Source organism: Thalassophryne amazonica, chromosome 14, assembly GCF_902500255.1.
Source record: "Thalassophryne amazonica chromosome 14, fThaAma1.1, whole genome shotgun sequence".
NCBI lineage: Eukaryota > Metazoa > Chordata > Actinopteri > Batrachoidiformes > Batrachoididae > Thalassophryne > Thalassophryne amazonica.
In genome coordinates, this window is record NC_047116.1 from 87,617,352 (window position 1) to 87,639,858 (window position 22,507).

At 40.1% G+C, this 22,507-nt stretch overlaps 1 protein-coding gene across 1 annotated transcript in view; it reads right to left on the reverse strand.

Moving 5' to 3' along the window:
- Nucleotides 1–22,507, reverse strand: part of LOC117524317 (inactive dipeptidyl peptidase 10-like) — a 151,386-nt gene that overhangs the window by 120,620 nt on the left and 8,259 nt on the right. Inside the window, exons 2-3 of the mRNA XM_034186080.1 lie at nt 16,700–16,808; nt 10,556–10,651 (exon numbers count right to left, since the gene is read on the reverse strand). Coding sequence (XP_034041971.1) covers nt 10,556–10,651; nt 16,700–16,808 — 205 coding nt within the window. The remainder of the gene's footprint in view (nt 1–10,555; nt 10,652–16,699; nt 16,809–22,507) is intronic.

The following is a 22,507-nucleotide window of genomic DNA, read 5'->3' on the forward strand; positions in this document are numbered from 1 at the left end:
CAAATATTGAAGCTAGATGGATTTCTTGTGTTTAATGGGCAAAAAAATCCTCAATGGGCTTTGTCATTTACATAACTGCACGGGCCATAAAACAGGCTGCAGTCCTTTGTACATATTTTAAATGCCTCACACATGTCAAATCAATGGTCATAGTGAAGCATTTGAAGATAATTTAATCACAAAGTGAGGCACTTTTTCTTCTGGAGCGACAACAGTTTCATTAATTTAAAAAAAAAAGAATGTTCCAAGGAGAAGATGATATACATATGTTTTATAAACCTCAAAATGAATGCAAAAAACATGTTCGTGTTGTTCCTGAAATGTGAATGTTTCTTTCACCAAAACATCAAATCTATGTTTGCATCTCAGACATACCTTCTTGAAGATTGTAGTTGAACTTTCAGGTCTTTTTTTTTTTAAAGAAAATCCTCCTCTATACCACCCCATCATGAAGCTGTATAACTAGGGATACAAAATGCAAAAACATGCACTCTGCACGCACAATTTCTCCAATTACAGCCACAGAAGTCTGTAAATTCTTCTGGGTTGTCTGGGTGTGTTGGTGGCTTTCCTCATTCTTCTCCCTCCACAGTCAATTCAATTCCGCAGTCACTTCAATTCACTTCAGTTTATTTAATTTATATAGTGCCAAATCACAACAAAGTTGCCTCAAGGTGCTTCACACAAGTAAGGTCTAACCTTAATTTTTGAGAACTGTTTACTCAATACAGATTTACCACAGAGTGCCATACTGTTTGTACTTCTTCATAACTTATATGAATAAAGTCCAAGACATATTGAGTGACTTGGAAATGTTCATGTCTCCATCCTCTTACTTGTCTGAAGAAAACTGGCAATAAAAGGGATTATTTCCAGGTATTATTCCAAAGAGGCCCATTACTTACTTATGTAACCCATCATCTTGGCTTTTATATTTTTAATTTATATCAAGTTGTTGAGATTTGTTTTGAGTTTAAGGAAGATCATTTTAGATTTTTTTTTTCAATTGAGAAGCCTGATTTACTTTTTGTATTTGAAAGTGCATAAATAAAATAAATGTGTGGAATATCAAGGGGCCGAATACTTTTGCAAACCACGTTATAGTTTTGCCTACAAACCAGGAGCCCTCTGGCTCCCTACCAGGGCTCTGACCTGGACCTGGCTGAGTCCCTATGGTGGGCCACAGACCCCCTGCCAATCTTCTGGATTTTTCAGTTTCTCGTTTTCATGCCTAAAAATGAAATGTAAGGTACATTTCACTTTTTTTTCCAAGGGTTTTTTTTTTTTTTTGGCTGATCTGGAAAATGATCTGATCCATGGCTTACAACCCGTGTCCGATCTGAACCATGGCTTTTGTGATTGCTGACACCACAAATATCAACAAATAAAATGAAGTTGATGCCAGAAAACATGAAATATCTTGGGTTCATGCTGTCTGCAATGAAACAGGACTCAAAGTAAATGTAAGAATCACTGGGTTTTTCTAATTTGCATTTACCAAATGTCACAACTTTTTCTGATCTGGATCTGTACAATCAACACAAGCTGCAAAGAAGCGGTGTCAGCATTCGCCTTTGTTTTCAATGAGTACACAAAGACCTAGGATTGTCCAAAAAAAGGCACCCATAATTCCTCAATGTTTAAGGTGACATTTGTGTTAAACATCTACAACTACATCAGAAAGTGTGCACTACGAGGATATCATGATTGTTTCTTTTCAATTCCAGGCGTTGCTATCCAAAAATGGTCTGTATTTTTTGATGATGTGACTGCTGAGAAAAGCAGTGCGATGCATTCTGACATGTTTAGAGCTTTTCTTTATGGTCTGCTCACATTCAGCCAAATATTTCATCACTTGTTCACAGAACAAATAGATACTGAAAGACTTTTATTAGACAGAGAAGATGAGTGGTCTGCCATGACCAAGTCAGTCACTTCACCACAATCCATTGGATCAGTGTTTTATTTGCTCAAGATAAATCTGTAGATAGCATGCCCCAAAGCACAAACAGGAGCTGAAAACCAGGCAGAGCAACACCAGCAATCAAAGCTCTATTCTTGTTTTAGTTATATGATGTATGTGTTGTAGGTGTTGTGTGCCAATCAGTGTTCATTTTGGGTATGACTAATGTGACTGAAGTTCTTGTGAGATGATGACAAAAAACCTTCCTGATAATCCTCACTCACTCACTCACTCACTCACTCACTCACTCACTCACTCACTCACTCACTCACTCACTCACTCACTCACTCACTCACTCACTCACTCACTCACTCACTCACTCATCTTCAACCACTTATTCCAATTAAGAGTTAGGGGGAGCTGGAGTCAATCCCAGCAGTCATAGGGCGTGAAGCGGGGTTCACCCTGGACAGGACGACAGTCTGTCGCAGGGCCACATATAGACAAACAAGCATATACACCTGCACACATGCCTACGGACATTATTTTCATTTGTGTTTGTGTTTGCCAGCATTTGTTCAATGTGCAAGATGTTTTTGATGCCACTACCTGTTATTGAATTATCCAGCTGTATTTTAAGTGTGCACTAATCATGGTGTCTAATCAGCATCTTGATATGGCACACCTGTGAGTGAGATGGATTATCTCAGCAAAGGAGAAGTGCTCACTATCACAGATTTAGACTGGTTTGTGAACAATATTTGAGGGAAATGATGATATTGTGTATGTGGAAAAAGTTTTAGATCTTTGAGTTCATCTCATACAAAATGGGAGCAAAACCAAAAGTGTTGCGTTTATATTTTTGTTGAGTATATTTTCTGAAAATATAGTGCTTTCATGGTCACAGTAATTTATAGTGATGGATCATATTCACAGATTTGCATGTGTGCAGAAACACACACACACATACACAGACACATCAATGTCAGGGTGTACCCAATGGCTGTGAAGGCAGATGAAGGCTGCAGCAGGTCCTCAGACCCTGATCGTGTGGGATTTCCCAACCATCGGACCAGGCTAAGGATCTGTCAAGGACTGTGTGCTTGTCAGTGTGCAGTGACATTCCCACGTTAAAAACACTCATACACAGCTGTCTCTAGATACACCAATGTACAATCCCAATCCCAATGAAGTTGGGACGTTGTGTAAAATGTAAATAAAAACAGAATACAATGATCTGCAAATCCTCTTAAACCTATATTTAGTTGAATGCACAAAGACAAGATATTTAACATTCAAAGTGATAAACTTGATTGTTTTTGTGCAAATATTTGCTCATTTTGAAATGGATGCCTGATACACATTTCAAAAAAGCTGGGACAGTGGTATGTTTACCACTGTGTTACATCACCTTTCCTCTAACAACACTCAATAAGCATTTGGGAACTGAGGACACTAATTGTTGAAGCTTTGTAGGTGGTCTCCAGGGTCTCCTTTGTTGTATTTTGTGCTTCATAATGCACCACACATTTTCAATGGGCAACAGGTCTGGACTGCAGGCAGGCCAGTCTAGTACCCGCACTCTTTTACTATGAAGCCACACTGTTGTAACACGTGCAGAATGTGGCTTGGCATTGTCTTGCTGAAATAAGCAGGGGCATCCCTGAAAAAGACTTTGCTTGGATGGCAGCATGTGTTGCTCCAAAACCTGGATGTACCTTTCAGCATTGATGGTACCATCACAGATGTGTAAGTTGCCCATGCCATGGGCACTAACACATCCCATACCATCACAGATGCTGGCTTTTGAAATTTGCGCTGGTAACAGTCTGGATTGGCTTTTTTCTCTTTTGTCCTTAGGACACAATTTCCATGATTTCCAAAAACAATTTGAAATGTGGACTTATGAGACCACAGCACACTTTTCCACTTTGCATCTGTCCATTTCAAATGAGCTCGGGCCCAGAGAAGGCGGCGGCATTTCTGGATGTTGTTGATGTAAGGCTTTCACTTTGCATGGTAGAGTTTTAACTTGCACTTGTAGATGTAGCGACGAACTGTGATAACTGACAATGGTTTTCTGAAGTGTTCCTGAACCCACGCGGTAAGATCCTTTACACAATGATGTCGGTTTTTAATGCAGTGCCGCCTGAGGGATTGCAGGTCACAGGCATTTAATGTTGGTTTTTGGCCTTGCCACTTATGCCTAGAAAGTTGTCCAGATTCTCTGAATCTTCTGATTATATTATGGGCTGTAGATGATGGAATTCCTGAATTACTTGCAATTGAACGTTGAGAAACATTGTTCTTAAACTGTTGGACTATTTCTTCATGCAGTTGTTCCCAAAGTGGTGATCCTTGCCCCATCTTTGCTTGTGAATGACTGAGACTTTTGGGGATGCTCCTTTTATACCCAATCATGACACTCACCTGTTTCCAATTAGGTGTTCTTTGAGCATTCATCAACTTTCCCAGTCTTTTGTTGCCCCATCCCAGCTTTTTTGATATGTATTGCAGGCATCCATTTCAAAATGAGCAAATATTTGCACAAAAACAACAAAGTTTGAACATTAAATATCTTGTCTTTTTGTGGTGCATTCAATTGAATATAGGTTGAAGAGGATTTTTAAATCATTGTATACTGTTTTAATTTACATTTTACACAACATCCCAACTTCATTGGAATTGGGGTTGTAGATCTCCTGTCCAGGAATTCATCAAGAGACAATCTTCTTCATCAATGAGAGATTGCCACTACACGCTGGGAGCAACTTTGATAAAGGACCTTGCCCAAGGACCCTGTGTGATTTTCTGGCCAGACAGGGATTTGAACCAAGGATCCTCTGGTCACAAGTTCACTGATTTATGGATTTGAGCATCACTATTGTCTAAATTTGGAAGTGCTGTGACCTCTCTCAATCACTGTAGAGATGGACTCATTCATTCATTCAGTTATCTGTTCACTTGGTAAATTTTAGAGGGTACATGCCTAGGCTCTTCAAACTCTACAAACATCTATTCCAAACCAGGCCCAAACTTATCCTCAGTTTTACTGTTTTTTTTTTTGTTTTTTTTTAGTGTATCTGCAAACAGGCACAGGCAAAAAAAGGAAAAATAAAACAATCCTTGATGATGGATGTAATCCTGATTCATGACTTTGCTCTTAGTATACAATATGAATGAAACATTTAGTGGTGCCAGACACTCGATCACTGTCATTTGTGTTGAAAGTGTGTGTCTATATATATAAAATATGTGTGTATGTATGGTGTCGATAAAGGAGTCCTGCAATATGTGAAATCTAAGTAAAGCTGAATGCTGAATCATCAGCACTGGATAAACAAACGTATTGCCATCCTGCAGATACACTGTGGCATTTTATACTTGGAAGCAGTAAAAGACTTGTAGCACCTTTATGATCCAAATTAATGAGTTTCCAACTAATGACTAAACTAAAAAATTAAAGAGAGGAAGAGATCCTCAAAGCAGAGCCCTTGACTAAGTGTACTGTGCAAAAAATGTTATCTCTCCCATGAAAGCATACTGATTGCATGCAGATAAGGAAATTAACAGTTTAATTAACAAATACGGGGTGCTCTGAACCGGGATGTTCACTGATATGTTGTGTCTCATCGTATGTTTAAAGGCTTTACTGAGGCACAAATGTATGAATTTTGACCTAAAACTTCAATCTCACTGAATATGTCTGAAACGTTCTTTGTTAGTAGGACTGTGTGTGTGTGGGGGGGGGGGGGGGGGGGGATGCACCATTTGGAAGTCTTTTTCGGTGCCAAACTAAATATTTGGCTTGAGAGCAGGTTTTACTTTTGGGAACATCCTGATTGTGTTTTTGGATTGTCAAAGAACCTAAAAATGGATTGATGCATTTTTTTGGTGGGGGTGGGGGGTGCAAAGGGGACGGTGCTATCTCAACTACTTACACTGGGGAGGTGATCATCTAGTGGTTAAGCATTGGGCTTAGAACCAGAGGATCCTCAGTTCCGAACCCAGCAAGACTGAAAAATCCCTAAAAAAAATCCCTCAAGGTCCTTAATCCTGGTGTGTAGTGAGCGCCTGGTGCAACCAAAGAAACTTCCAGGATGGACAGGACATGCAAAAACACCTTTCTGTGTAAGTGCTCTAACGTCCCTTGTGGATTGCATGAGCATTGTCAAGACCAAATTTCTTGACGATCTCACGAGCATCGTCTGTGCTTCATCTGTGCAACTATCGGCAACCATGGAGTTCTATTCAGCAGTGCTTCTGCCTCCTAATAGACCCCTGAGAGTATTTTTGGCAACTCTGATGTCTGCTATACGACCACATGCATCTGGTAATCAATCAATCAATCTACACTCAACAAAAATATAAACGCAACACTTTTGGTTTTGCTCCCATTTTGTATGAGATGAACTCAAAGATCTAAAACTTTTTCCACATACACAATATCACCATTTCCCTCAAATATTGTTCACAAACCAGTCTAAATCTGTGATAGTGAGCACTTCTCCTTTGCTGAGATAATCCATCCCACCTCACAGGTGTGCCATATCAAGATGCTGATTAGACACCATGATTAGTGCACAGGTGTGCCTTAGACTGTCCACAATAAAAGGCCACTCTGAAAGGTGCAGTTTTATCACACAGCACAATGCCACAGATGTCGCAAGATTTGAGGGAGCGTGCAATTGGCATGCTGACAGCAGGAATGTCAACCAGAGCTGTTGCTCGTGTATTGAATGTTCATGTCTCTACCATAAGCCGTCTCCAAAGGCGTTTCAGAGAATTTGGCAGTACATCCAACCAGCCTCACAACCGCAGACCACGTGTAACCACACCAGCCCAGGACCTCCACATCCAGCATGTTCACCTCCAAGATCGTCTGAGACCAGCCACTCAGACAGCTGCTGGAACAATCGGTTTGCATAACCAAAGAATTTCTGCACAAACTGTCAGAAAGCGTCTCAGGGAAGCTCATCTGCATGCTCGTCGTCCTCATCGGGGTCTCAACCTGACTCCAGTTCGTCGTCGTAACCGACTTGAGTGGGCAAATGCTCACATTCACTGGCGTTTGGCACGTTGGAGAGGTGTTCTCTTCATGGATGATGCGAAGGAGATGTGTTGCACTGCATGAGGCAAATGGTGGTCACACCAGATACTGACTGCTATCTCCCCCCCCCCAATAAAACAAAACTACACCTTTCAGAGTGGCCTTTTATTGTGGGCAGTCTAAGGCACACCTGTGCACTAATCATGGTGTCTAATCAGCATCTTGATATGGCACACCTGTGAGGTGGGATGGATTATCTCAGCAAAGGAGAAGTGCTCACTATCACAGATTTAGACTGGTTTGTGAACAATATTTGAGGGAAATGGTGATATTGTGTATGTGGAAAAAGTTTTAGATCTTTGAGTTCATCTCATACAAAATGGGAGCAAAACCAAAAGTGTTGCGTTTATATTTTTGTTGAGTATATCTATCTATCTATCTATCTATCTATCTATGACAGTCGCACTCATGATCTAACTAACATATAACTAACACACAGGTTTGGGTCTTATAGAATTATGATGTAGGTTACTGTTATTGTTATCATGGCAGCACGGTGGCTTAGTGGTTTGCACTGTTGCCTCACAGCAAGAAGGTCATGGGTTCGATTCCCACCTGTGGCCTTTCTGTGTGGAGTTTGCATGTTCTCCCCGTGTTTGTGTGGGTTCTCTCTGGGTGCGCTGGCGTCCTCCCACATCCAAAGACATGCAGGTTAGGTCGATTGGAAACTTTAAATTGTCCGTAGGTGTGCGTGCAGGTGTGAATGTGTTTGTTTGTCATTTTGTGGCCCTGAGACAGACTGGCATCCTGTCCAGGGTGTACCCCGCCTCACACTGTATGACTGCTGGGATAGGCTCCAGCCCCCGTGACCCTTAATTGGACTCAGTGGTTGAAGATGAGTGTGTGTTATTGTTATCATTATAATAATTATTATTTAATTTAATTAAGTTGCCCTTTTGAAAAATGCATCTAAAACAGTTCTATCCTCAGAAACAGACATTATGGGGATTATTTAGGGACACTAGCTCCTGTGTCAGCGGGTGTGAGTGGCAGGTTGGTTTGTGAGCTTGGCCTCTCAGTCGTGGAAACCAAGCGTGACTGAGACAGGCTAACGGCTGCAGTGCTGTCAGGAGAAGGAAGGGTGAGACAGCTTGACTGCTGCAGTGCAAACAGTCGGACTTCAACCATTCGCTGGAGAGCCTCAAATGAAGAGGACCGCTCCATCACCACTAGTGCTATTGTGTTATTCATGCATAGTGTCCCTGGGTAAAAGAGTCGGGTGAATGAACCGGTGTAGGAGAGAAAAACATCCCTTCACATGTCACTCAGAGACCCCCCAACACACTCTCTTGTTCTCTGGGTCCCAAGAAAGCAGAATGCAATTGATGAGGCTTGATTATATCTCTGCAGTCACTTTGGAAGTGTGTTTGGTTTGCAGCAGGATTAGTCTAAAACTTATAAAGCAGTTTTAGTTCAACTTGCGGGAGTTTTTCTTTTTTTTTTTAGGAAACTCATTTCAGGAGCAATGGAATTCAGACGTGATTGCAGGAGATTACTACTTTAACATCACCACAAATGTATTTTTAAAATGGGCGGGCACGTGTTTCCTGACTGACCTTCTACAGTTACACAACAAAATCTGGAGTATAATATTCTCAGAGCCAAATATTTCAGAGATGAGTGTAACTCTTAAAAGTGTTGTTTTATCTCCATGCTGAACCTGGTTGCTGGAGCCTATCCCAGCGGTTGTGTGAGAGGCGGGGCACACCCTGGACAGGATGCCAGTCCATCGCAGGGCAGGGATGGAGTTGTTTCATAATGATAGTGTTGATTAAACTCTCTTAAAGTGTAATTTACATCTTTGAGGATGTAAGTTTAACAAGGGCCCTATCGTGACTGTTTACAAGCCATTAAAACACAAGTAAATGAAATAGGATCACACTGGTCTGAATGTGAAATTTAAAGGTGACCTTCTGCAGAAGGTTTTTACATGCACGAGCACTTGTGTTTTAATGTTGTAACATAAATCAACTGGACCGTCTCAATGAATTTCTTTTGACCAGTTGGTGACATACTAAGGCCTCACACATGACAGCTCACCATGTCTTTCACTTGATACAGACTCTGAAACAATGATCAAAACAGGTTTCAACCCAAACAGTGTTTTCAGTTAGCGTCAGTAGTTTGTAGAACCAATGAAATCTTTTGGCAGCATTCCAAGCCACACTTTCTATTTTTTTTTTATTACAGTTTTGGTGTCCTGTTTTGTTGTATATTTTGTATGTACCTTCTAGTATCATGTTTCTCCCAAAACGTTCTTATTTATTCAGTATCCATAACTGAACACACACTCATGAAGGCAAGCACCTCCACTAATCATCCAGCTGGTGACAGTGTGTCTATAGGCCAGTGGTGGGCACAGCTAACTGAAAAATTAGTTTGGATAACCATTAATCCCCTAACTGAAAAGTTAACTTTTATAACGCTAAACCGATAAACCACTACTAAAAGTTAGCGGTTAGCGGTAACTTCACCTTGATGTTAGCCAGCATATGCCGATCATATTAAAATTGCTGGGCATATGCTGGCATATGTCTAATAAGTTATGGGTACTTTTTATAAGTTAAGAGCACATTGAAGCATGTTGATTTATGTCATCATACACCCAGTACCTCAAAAAATTTTGGACATGTACAATATTTTTGAGATATGCCAGCATATCACTCATACGCCCCACACATGCGGGACATAAGTTGTAAAAACGTTATGTGATAGTTGACACGTGTTTCTTGTAATTTACTCATAAGCTGAAATTGTCTATTAACGCTGTCCATTGATTGGCTGAAAACTGCAGTACTCATGCAAACAGATTGGTTTTAAGATTTGAAACATTCACATACAAAGTAAATATGAAGTCTTACCTGTTCATTTCAGTTGGATTCATCATCACATTCTGAGGAAAAGGTATCCACATAAAGTGTCCTGATTTTGGAAAATGACATCTGAAAATACTTGTGGCTGAAGAAACGTAGCATTTTAAAGCAAGGCCGCACGAGGGGACCAGTCAGACCATGACCGGTGCTTAAAAGTTGAGTCACAACGCTTCATTCATTCACGTTAGCATTCACCACAGACATCAGTCTGCATGTGATGAAAATCCCATGATCCACCAAGTCAAAAATAATATAAAATAACGTTAAATTACTCCATTGTGCCTCCATGTGGAGAAGAGATGCCGTGCGACACCGTACACGCGCTGAATGATGTGCTCATCAATATTTAAATGTTCCACCTGCCAAACAAAAGGGTTCTACCGGTGGTGGAAACGCAAGCCAAGCCAAACTTAACTGTTCTGACCCTCACTACACCGTGCAGTACCAACCCGAACCACTTGGTGGAAATGGGACTGTCAGCATAACACAGGCTAAAATATCAAGGTGTGACAGGACCATCACATTAGAATTCAGTCTACTCCAACTTTATTCATGAGCACTCAAGGAATTAAAACACATTCACAAAACATGCCACTATCCAAAAAATGTTTTTTTAATCAAAAATGATTCTCAGTAAAAAATATTCTTGCTTTTAAATGAACTACATACCATTTATCCACTTTGCATCAGGATCATGTGTGAGGAAGCTTCTTTGGAAGAGGTCATCAAGTGTCAACTTTGAGCCAAAGGATTTTCCAGCATCATCTGTAGGAAGAATGTCAAACCCACAACATTGCAACAGCAATAAAAATCTACAAGCTGTAAATCAGTACTGCAGATCATTCAGTCCAATCACACATGAGATACGTGCACACAGTGAGTGGATCCACATTAATGCTGCCATCATTATTACTGTGGGAAGTTGTAGCTGTTGATCAGGTCTACATTTAAGACATTAGGTCAGTGGTTCAATCCTGTGTGCTCCTGAAAGACGATGAAGTGGGAAGAGGCTGCATTGTAAGATGTAACTTTTATGGCTTTATGATGTCCAGCATTGCTTTAATATTTGACATTTACCAAGCAAAAGCTGATTTTTTCTTCCAACAATAAAAAAGGCTACTTCGAATTAAAATCATCGCAAGCTGAGTGAACTCATGTCGTAATTCACTCAACTCCCTTGCTCATTTTCCAAACTTGAAAAACAATTTCCAATAAATTAACTCCTCATCATTGTGCAATTAATTTAGATCTGTTAATTGTTGAATTGATCAAGCTTTTCTTCAGCCCAGTCTCATGTTTGTTTTTTTGTGCTCCTGTGATGAAATGAGTCAATTTTCATGACAGGGATTTTTTTCACTCACTATTCCTATAATACTCCTACCCCCAACCATAACCTTAACCATAACCTAATCTTACTCCTTCCACCGACTCTAACCATAACCACCCCCGACCCCCCCGCTTCACTTTAATTTCGTGCAGCCATCACGTACTGAATTAGAATGAATTTGTGCGGCCATGATGCAATGAGGTGGTTTTCGTCACAATATCACGAACCAACAGATTAATGTATATTTTGTGCTGCTGAATCATGACTGCTGTGAGACCAGGTTGTTTTCTCAGAATTCACAAATGTGTTTGATGAGTTTGGGTGCAGGCAATTTTGTTTGGGTTTTCCAGTGCATCCGTGGCAATCCCTTGGTGGCAAAGAAGATTATCTCTTGATCGAAGGGTCAGTCTAGAGACACCTGTGTGTGGGTTTCTTTAATGTGAGAATGCCTTTGCATGCCGACAAACACACAGTCCTTCACAGATCCTTTGCCTGGTCCAATGGCTGGAAATCCCAAATGATCGAGGTCTGAGGACCTGCTGCAGTCCTGACCCACCTTCAAAGCCATTGGCTTACAAACCATCACCTCCTCCACCTGATCTGCCATTGAGGACTTTTTGTTTCACCAGAGTCCCATTAGCAGTTTCATGTTCAAGGTTCCTGTTGGGCCTTCATGGCTATAGTAGCAGCCACGGGGTGCACAAGGTCCCCACCATATTTTAGCCCAATAGACAATCCCCAACTAGACCCAATTACCCAGGTGTCATGATGCGGACAATGGCTGACAGTGAGAATAAAAGTGTGAACAGTGAAGAAAGAAGCAGACCTAACTGGAAAATAAAGGATGCACAATCAAAATCATAAAAACTTTACACTTGATAATTTTGTTTGTTGAATTACATACACAAAATATCATTCCGTAGAGTTGGGAGCCTGTCATTGACCCCATTAACGACTGCCAACTGAACATCACGCACTTCAACAACCATCACAAAATTAATTTATGCTACAAAAGTACAGCTGACATGCATTACTAATATAGTTTGACGTAAAGTTTCAAGTGGACATTTGTTTTGTAGTTCATATGCTGTTAATTAGTCACGATGAGTAATCTTTTCTCAACATGACAGACACATATGAAGAGTTCAGATGCAAAACCCAGTAAGTATTTTTTTTTTTTTAAATGGAGAAAAATGCAGTTGAAAATGGAGATTTAAAGGAAACCATATTCGGAAATGCACAGACTTTCATTCAAAACTTATGGTTTTGGAGATACTGAGTTTTGCATCTGAACTCTTCATATGACAAAATAACAATCAGGCAAAATCCTATTTTATAATGTGTAGACAAATATTATTGGCAAAAATACTTGAACAGACCTCACCACCTGTGATTAAAAAGTGAATAGTAGCATTTTTTTTACCATTATATTACAGTGTTTTGTTTTGTTTTGTTTTTTAGATAATGGCAACAGGACTGATAGAACACAATGAAATCTACATGGTGTCTAACACAGTTAAGAATGTTTGGGTTTTTTTCACATTATTATGTCAGAGTGTTTTATTGAGCAGAGACAAGCTTGAGGATTTATGACTCATCTTTTTAATAAATGCTGGTGAGGTATGAGATCAAACTAGCTTTTGTAGGCAAAAGTACTTTAGTATTTTCTAATACCAAAACACACCCTGTACATTTCATGATCTCATCTACTGCAATAGATGACTATGTAAGGCATCTCCAGTCAAGCCGCCTGCCTGGTCTGTGCTGAACGGTTAAACCACATTGACATTGTCACCACATGCTGTGAATAAGAGTTGGGGGGTGGAAGAGCTCTGAAAGTATGCCAAAATGAAGACTTTTGAAACATATCCTGTCTGCCTAAAATTTAGAAGGCCAAATCAGTAGGCTAAAACAGATGATCTAAGCTGGCCAGTACATTAGTGCTTTGCACTGTGCATCCTCCTGCATACAGTTCATGCACTCGCCTTCCAAACAGAATATACCTGGTTCAAAAATTCTCCTTGTGCAAGTAGAGTAGTGTGACAAATGCCAAATCAGCATGTGGATCCCAAACGGAAACTTCTGTGGTGACCTTGAGCAGCCTAATGAAATCTCTTTGAATGAATAACAACGTTATTCATTGGTGAACGTGACTTTGATACCGAGGACCTTATTAGGTTTTTCTGTCTCACAATTTTGTTGGAAATTAGTTTAATATTGACAGTTTGCACTTTGTGACCTTTTTGACACCAGTGGCCTTGTTTGTCATTTGTTGAATTGCCCTACTTTGAAGCAACAATCAGGTGGAAACCAAATGTCTCAGTGCTAACAGCTGGATGTATCTTCATATACACACCTTCACATTATCAGATGGAATACTTGAGAATAGCAATGAATAGCAAGAATGAGAATAGCAACAAACAAACAGTACTAAAATTAATCTGAATGAGTAATTACAACACTGAAGCATCAATAAAATCATTGGCATTTATTTATTTATTTGTCTGTCTGTTAGCAGGATTACATCAAAACTACTGCACAGATTTTGACAAAATTTTCACCACTCTCATGGCCAAGGAAGACTCCATTAAATTTTGGAGGTGATCTGGATAAAGATCTGGATCACCTCTAAATGTGCATTCTCATGATGCTTCAGTGTCATAATTACTGATACTGATGAATGCAGTCGAACATACTCGATTATGTCACAAAGACAAAAAGAGCAAAGGTCCCACATGTCACAAAGCAGCATTAAAGGGCAGACTGCTCTTTGTCTCCAGTCTTAAAGGACATACTTGCTGAGCAGCAGAAGGCAGAAAAAGTACTTTGGCTTGTGGACTTTATCCAGACTGAGCTCAAACCCTCACCGTAGAGAGTCCATCAGAGGTGATCCACGCAAAGTGTGAGAAGGTGGAGATGGATGCTGAGGCAGTGATGATGAATGAGCTGCTTGCTGATCTGAAAATGGATTTTCAGAGGCAGATTGTCAAAATACAGAACGATTTCAAAGAAGAGCTGAAATCTTAGAACGCCGGTTACAGAAGTCTTCTGGCTTCCCAGGAGCAGCATTATGAGGAGAAGTAGAACTGTCCCTGGCAATGCAGGGACAGTTCTATGAAAGGAAGCTGGCAATCCAAGAACTGCACTATGAGAAGAAGCTGGCTGAACAGCAGCAGTATCCAGCTCATCCAGTTTAAACAAGAAATGAAAGCAAAGGAGGAGGGCTTTCAGATGGAACGAGACAAACACAAGAAGAAGCAAATCCACTACAGTCTGATCCTTGGATGTGGCCTCTTTAGTGGACTGATGGCAGCTGCCTATTTTTTTAAGCCGTAATTGAATAACTGCCTGAGAGAGGTGGAAACCATCACCAAGGACAAGAAATGGAAGTCAGCTGTGGTCATCCCGTGTTCCCGTTCTGATGCAGTAAACTAAGTCATGATAATTGAATAATTCTTAAAAGTTGTTTGAACATGTTCTTGATGTATTGGGTACAAATTATTTTAGTTATATTTCTTATGTGTAAATAAAATATTCATATTGAAATTGTAGTACTGTTTGTCTGTTTATTTACATTACTCTTCTCCAGTATCCCATCTGATCATGTCAAGTTCAACCCAACGAATACCACCAGGACATGTTTATACACCTCACAGTTGCCCCAAAATTGGGTGATTTAACAAATGGCAAATTCATTGGAGTCAGTACTGAACTCATTGCCAACAAAATTATTAGGCTGGAAGGTCCAACGTTATCAAATTCAGAGTTGGAGCATTTTATTTGAAGAAGCAAACATTGAATTAAAGTCACATACTGTATTTTCTCAGGTGTGCAGTAAAAACATGTTACTCTGGTCCTCCGTGCACACTCTGCCGTATAAATTACCCCCGCTGCCCTCCCAATATGATATTTACACTTTCTATCTGAGAGGAAGCAGCTTTCATGCTGAAACATGGTTTCCTCCAGTCGGCTTGGGGTCACCACCAGAGGTTCATTTTGGGATCTACATGTTGCTTTCACTTTTCTAATGCAACTCCGGCTCTCCAAGGAGAATAGGGCATTGGTGGCTTCAAACCAGGTATATTCTGTATGGGAAGCAACTGCATGACCTGCATGCAGCACCATGCACTGTGCAATGCATAAATATATTGGTCAGTTTAACTCATCTCGTTTAGTCTACTGATATAGCCTACTCAAATCTACGCACACATGACACTGGACAAAATTCTTCCTATTACTCCTATTGTCAGAGCCCACATTCACTGCATTTGGTGGTGATTTTAATTGGGGCTTCAGCTGTGTGACATATTACTAAAATATACCTCACCATCACTCAGGTTGTTGTACAGCATTTTAGACTGAAAGGAACAAGATGGTACCCTGGATGTAAAAGAGGAGGAGCTTGAGGGAAGTAGGGGATTGGCTTCTCGAGGTCAGGATGGGGGTGGCTTCTCGAGGTCAGGATAGGGGTGGTGTCTCATGGTCGGGGACTGGAAAATCATAAAATATGTTTTGAGGTCATGGACCAGAAATGCCAAATGTCGTTTGGCCAGAATGGGTGTGGCTGGAAATGCCAAATGGCTTGGAAGGGGTGTGGTGTGAAATGCCAAATATCAGAATATATAAACTCACAGTGTTCATACGGAGATGGGACCAGGTGTTGGTTAGAGGAAAGCAATACTTTGATTACTGTGTAAAATGTCATGAAACCACAGATGGTGTGTCACTGGCTACCAGATTCCTCTAACCAATGTCTCCTGGTCTACCCTAAGTGTCATCACAGTACAGTTTTTCACCTATCTTTACAGTGCAGCATCACCACTAATATGTCCACTCAAATGTTTCTGGGTTATATTTAGAAGGCCCTCTGACATAAAACACCTCCTCCTGTGAAACTCCCAATGCAATCCCTGTCAGCTTTCAGTGTCTTTTCATGGAAGATGCCCCACATCCTATTTATCTGATTTGTTGTGTTGGTGTTTGCATGGATAATATCATACAAAAAAGCATGAGGTACCCACTGCTCAAAATGTCTTGTTAGTAAAATTGTATTGTTTGTTCGATCTGTGTAATAGTTCAAATGACCAGATCTGTGGGCAGTGAAAAGTTGGCAGCTCCATCATGACAATGCACCTGCCCATTCTGCTCAGCTGATTCAGGCTTTCCTGGCCAAACACAAGATTCCTGTGATTCTTCAGGCTCCCTACTGCCTGACAAGGCTCCCTCTACTTTTTAGTGGTTCCCCAAGATCAAAACAACACTAAAAGGGACTTGATTTGATTTGTGAAAAGACATCAGGCAGAATGTGATGGCCAAGCTGGGCACCATTCCAAAAGAGACCTTCCAGAAATGATTCCAACAATGGTAGAACCACTGGCAGGAGTATGTGCAGTTGCAGGGAGACTACTTCAAATGGGATTAGGATTTCAGACCCCCATTATGTTATCTGTCAAATATTTACATGTGATTTATAAAGAAATCCTCACCTTTTGACAGAAGAACAATGGACAGTCCAATGAGTGAAAGAACCACTACAATAACCAGCAATGAGATGCCAATTCCCTTCCAGTTCCTATGAGTTCCAATGGTGAACGCCTACAGAAACACAAAGAAACATCTGGGTTAATGCACAACTGATGGAAAAGTGCTCCACCATGAAAACTCTCTAAGTACAGCTGTAGAAATATGTAGAAGTACCATTCGCTACTGCCACTTGGTGTCTTTCTGGGTTTCCACATTTGTTTTATTCATACTTCCTCAGGTTTAAGTTGAAATACTGTTTATCAAATTGTTGTTTATAGTCCCACATACACACACACACACACGTGCATATTTCAACAGACTGTTTCTGGGTGTAATTGGTCACCAAAAATACAAAGAATAGTTCAAATAAAAAAGGCAGAAGGAGAGGTAAAACATCAAATAGTGTTTACTATCTGCAGGGCTTGTCATGACTTAAAAAGTACCCAGAGTAAAAGCAAATTGCATGAATTAAGTGCACATTTATGTATGTGAGAGAGCTATAAATCTGTGTAAGTACCGTGCATCTGGAAAGTATTCACAGTGCTGCACTTCTTCCACATTTTATGTTATAGCCTTATTCCAAAATTTTTTTCCCTTGAAATCCAACACAAGACCCCATAATGACATTGTGAAAAAACCTTTTTTTCTTTGAGATGTTTCTACAGCGTAACTAGAGTCCACCTGGAGTAAATTCAGTTGCATGGACATGATTTGGAAAGGCACACACCTGTCTGCATATACATACATGATGAGATCTGTGATCAAGTCTGTAAAGGAGGAGTTATGCCAAAGCTACATTGCCTCCACACCACTGGTGAGCCCATGGGTCAGCACGGAACAACATGAGCAGGCCCAGAGTATAATTGGGGAGCTTCGACCAGGTAGAAAATGGAGAGGCACAAAAAAAACAGCTTGCATGGAAGAGCAGACTAGGCATGTAACATCTAAAATACAAACACCAGGTCCTGACACCATACTGGGCACAAACCCTGCAGCAAGGGTAGGCCAATGCCCTACTTAAGACCACCAACCAGGACAACACCAAGTAATGACCTGAGCACCAATATCGCCCCCAAAGCTGAAGCCATGGCATTGGAGGCAAAGAGACAACATCCTCAACTGGCCATAGCACACGCCCATACCATCACAATTACCAATCATGGAGGAGGTGATATTAACATACTGCTACTACTACTGCCAATAATAATAATAATAATAATAATAATAATAATGATAATAATAAAAATTATTATTATTAAAATGAACAGTCCATGTCTGATAATACTGTTAATCATAAAAATAATAAATAAATAAATAAATACACCAGACGAAATACACTGGGAAACATGTCAATGTTAAATCACAAGCTAGCAATCAGAAACAAATTTGTGCCATAAGGATCAAAAGTCTTACGATCTAAGACTATTGGAAAAGGGATCAAAGAAATAAATAAAAAAGAAAGATATGGAAGGAAAGTTTTGTCATATGTCCATATGACAAATTAATATTAGATGCTTGAAATGTGGAACCCACAAAAAGTCATGTTATTCCTACTATGGTCTCCTGATTTGGACATAATTATTTTAAAATTAAATTTGAAAATCTGCACAGTGACCTCATAGTTATTTAATATTGTTATGTCTACTGGTCCCACAAAGCACGGTTGTTACTTTAAATAGGAAATGTCATCTACAATTAACTGTCAGAATTTGTTACAATTTACTTTTCAGTTTAAACAATCACATTTTTTGAAGTAGTCGACACACCTAGATTAAGCAAATACTGCACAATCCCCATTGACAGAACCACTGAAAACACACCAGAATTCCCCAAAAATAATAATAATTAAAATACATATTTAAGTAAATGTATTAAATTAATGGATGATATAAAATCTCATAAATAACGATAATGATTTTAATAGGTTTATTAAGTCATAGTAGTTATGAAATATGAATTGATTAAAAAATATATACATTATTATGATCACAGCCAATAAATACTGGCAGTACTCGCATAAATACAGAGAAACTTGCTCCAAGGTCCTTCTAAATTACATTTTTAATCCGGTTGCAGTTGATAATTGGTAAATGCTGTCATTGCTGTTTCTTTATGCTACGGAACACATTAGCTACAAACAACAGTGACACACAGTTGGCATTGTTGTTTGATGGGCTTCCCGGGGCGTACCAGCTACATCTCCCTAAGATGTCTTGTAAATCACTTCAGAGGGTAATGTGATTATAAAAACAGTGTTTTTGGTTTTAAAAGTGTTTATTTCTCGCTGACTTTTATAAAACACATGAGAAACAGATTTATACAGATGCATCCATCTTGGATCAATTCGTTAGAGTGAACAACCAGTTGATGTTAAAATGTCTATTCACTCTGACTGGTATTTGCCACGTCCCGCCACTCAGTATTTGTATAAAATGGACTTCATGTCTATTGTGGCACCGCCTAGCTGGCAGCAGAGTGACCAGTGTTCTACTATGAATGAAAATGAATGGCAAGTTGTTTTTGCCTCTGTCGCCAGTAGTGAATGTGACCATAGCTTTATTTTAGTAAAGTTCCAGCCTTTAAACAATAGGCTGTACAATTTGAATGGCAGTATCTTGGCATTAGGTGCGATGCCAACTCTAAAGCAGTGATTCATGATACAATTAATCATTCATGTCTTTTAAAAGTCATTAACATCACATAACATGATTCTGACCGGTTTACAGTAGCATGAAAAGTCACTAGCAACACATAATGCAGTGATAACTTGCTAATGTTACCATGAAAACCTGCTAGCATCACATAATGCAATTCTAACAGGTATCAATAATTTGATGCTAACATGCTAATGTTAGCATGAGATAAGTGCCTTCATTGTGAGCAATAGAATTTACAATGTGCTTCATGACAGTTTTCCTTAGAAAAATATTACTGCACATCTTCATGTAATTTTCCACGTTACCTGAAAAAATGACAACGTACCAGTGGGAGTGGGTTTGTGTGTGTGTGTGTTTCACCAGACAGGCAAACATTTAAGAGACACACATATTAGAGAATGAATTATTGATAACATTTATTTTTTAGACTGCATACATAGATGTGGAATAGGGTGCTTTTTTCTTTTAATAAATACCACCATCATCCCCCCACCACCAACCCAACCAAGGAAAAAACAAAGCAAAACATATCTTCTTCCAATATGGCATACTGCTGAAGTGTTCTTGAGCAAACACAGTGGTTACAGTAAGCACAGGCAGCTCTGTAATAGCTGACTGAGCCTCTGCCTAAAGGGAACAAGAGTAACTTTACACATTGGGGATTAAACAAACAAATCCACTCCAAAATACCAGTTTTGCTCGGTAAGAAGTTGCTGCAGTGAAATGCCAAATTACAGAGCTTTAGCAGCCCAAATAAAACTGCTCTTTGAAACATCATATGTACATCCATTGGATCAAATCTCAACAGGAAGTGAAAACAGATCACATTTTATCTCCCATCCCTGTTTATGTGCACAGGCACAAAAGCAGTCATGCAGTGATATATGCCAATCTGTGGAAAGTGATAAAAGGTTTGTCATATACAAATACTTTTGTGCTTGTGAAAAATCACAGCTAACTATAGTTTTTGAAATCCTTCACTACTAGAGTATGCTGCACTCAACTTGGTTAAGGAAGTTCTGTGATTAGCAGCGTTTGTTTGTTTACAGGATTACGCAAAAATTCCTGAACTGATTTGAATGAACTTGTTAGAAATTAAATTCAATTTTTGTTCCTTTATGCTGAGCTTTCACCATGACGCCTTTGATCCTAATTACAAAATCTGATTACGAGATCTAGGATCATTGGTCAGGTTCCAAGGTCATGCATGAAAGGTCATGATCAGGAGCTTCCTATCTTACTGTGTGGTTGTGAGACTTGGACATGCAACTATGACCTGAGGTGATGCCTGGTTGTTTTTAATCCTTGGTTCCTTCAGTACAGCATGAATAACTTTGTGTCAAACGAACGGTTACTTATGGGACTATTTCACAGAGCACCATTCCTTCCCATTTAATCCTGAATAGCAAATCAGGTATGTTTTGAAGCATCATAGTAACTTCTTGAACCATCTTTTGTCAATTTTGAAGAAACTTGGTGAATGTAGTAGTCATCGGCACCAGATTTGAAATCAGGATCCATTTTTTTCAATTGTTCAAAAATTTCATTCTGATTCTGAAAATACATGGTAATGTCTGTGTAATGGTAGTCTTAATGGCTTCAGTCATCTTTGAACTTCTTTAAATGGGGTATTCATACTGACTATGGCTTGAAACTTCTTTGATTGTGCTCCATCGGGGTAAAAATTTGAAGCTGAACCAGCATTTGTTGTGGTTTTTGTTCAAAGTTGAACAGCTCTAGATCCTTCTTTCATTTTTGGGTGGGTTGCCAGCTTTGCACTTTATAAGACAGCCAGTTGCCAGGTCTGCACTTTATAAGCCAGCCTGTTAGGAGGCAAGCCGGATTAAGATGTTTCATCCCGGTTTTGCATTTTTTTTGGATCATGAGTGATCGTACTAGAATGACGCTGTGCTTGCATTTTGAGGGAAACTCCCTTACAGGATGTTGACCATGTGGCATGTTTCTCTGGGCATGATTTAAGACAGAAGTGCCTCAGTGTTAGGGACCCCAGCAACTAGTAATAGCTAAAGACCCAGTCACAGTGGGAAGTTAAAACCGCTCTTCTACAAGTTCACGACAAAATGTGGCAGGTCTGCCTGGCACATTCACTTAACTATCACAGAAAAAGCAGATCAATCGTTTCCATCTCACCCTGTCCTCTGTATCTTCCTCTGTCACACCAACCACCTGCATGTCCTCCTTCAACACATCCATAAACCTCTTCTTTGGCCTCCCTCTTCTCCTACTGCCTGGTGGCTCCATCCTCAGCATCCTTCTCTATATACCCTGGGTCCCTCCTCTGCACATGTCCAAACCATCTCAATCTCGCCTCTCTGACTTTGTCTCCAAACCGTCCCACTGAGCTGTCCCTCTGATATGTTCATTCCTAATCTTGTCCATTCTTGTTACTCCCAAAGAGAATCTCAACATCTTCAGCTCTGCCACCTCCAGCTCTGCCTCCTGTCTTTTTGTTAGTGCCACCGTCTCTAAGCGGTACAACATAGCTGGTCTCACTACTGTTTTGAAAACTTTCTCCTTCACTCATGCTGATATTCTTTGGTCACAAATCACTCCTGCCACCTTTCTCAACCCACTCCACCCTGCCTGCACCCTCTTCTCACCTCCCTTCCACACTCTCCATTACTTTGAACAGTTGACCCCAAATATTTAAACTCATCTACTTTCACCACTTCTACTCCTTGTAACTGCACTATTCCACTGGGCTCCCTCCTATTCACACACATGTACTCAGTCTTGCTTCTACTGACTTTCATTCCCCTTCTCTCCAAAGCATATCTCCACTTCTCCAGACTAGACTCAACTTGCTCTCTACTCTCACTACAGATCACAATGTCATCTGCAAACATCAGAATCCATGGGGACTCCTATCTGATCTCATCCGTCAACCTGTCCATCACCATTTAAACAAGAAAGGACTCAGAGCTGATCCTTGGTGTAATCCCACCTCCACCTTGAATGAGTCTGTCATTCCGACTGTGCATCTCACCGCTGTCACACTATTCTTGTAGATGTCCTGCACTACCCTAACATACTTCTCTGCCACTCCAGAATTCCTCATACAATACCACAGCTCTTCTCTTGGCACCCTGTCAT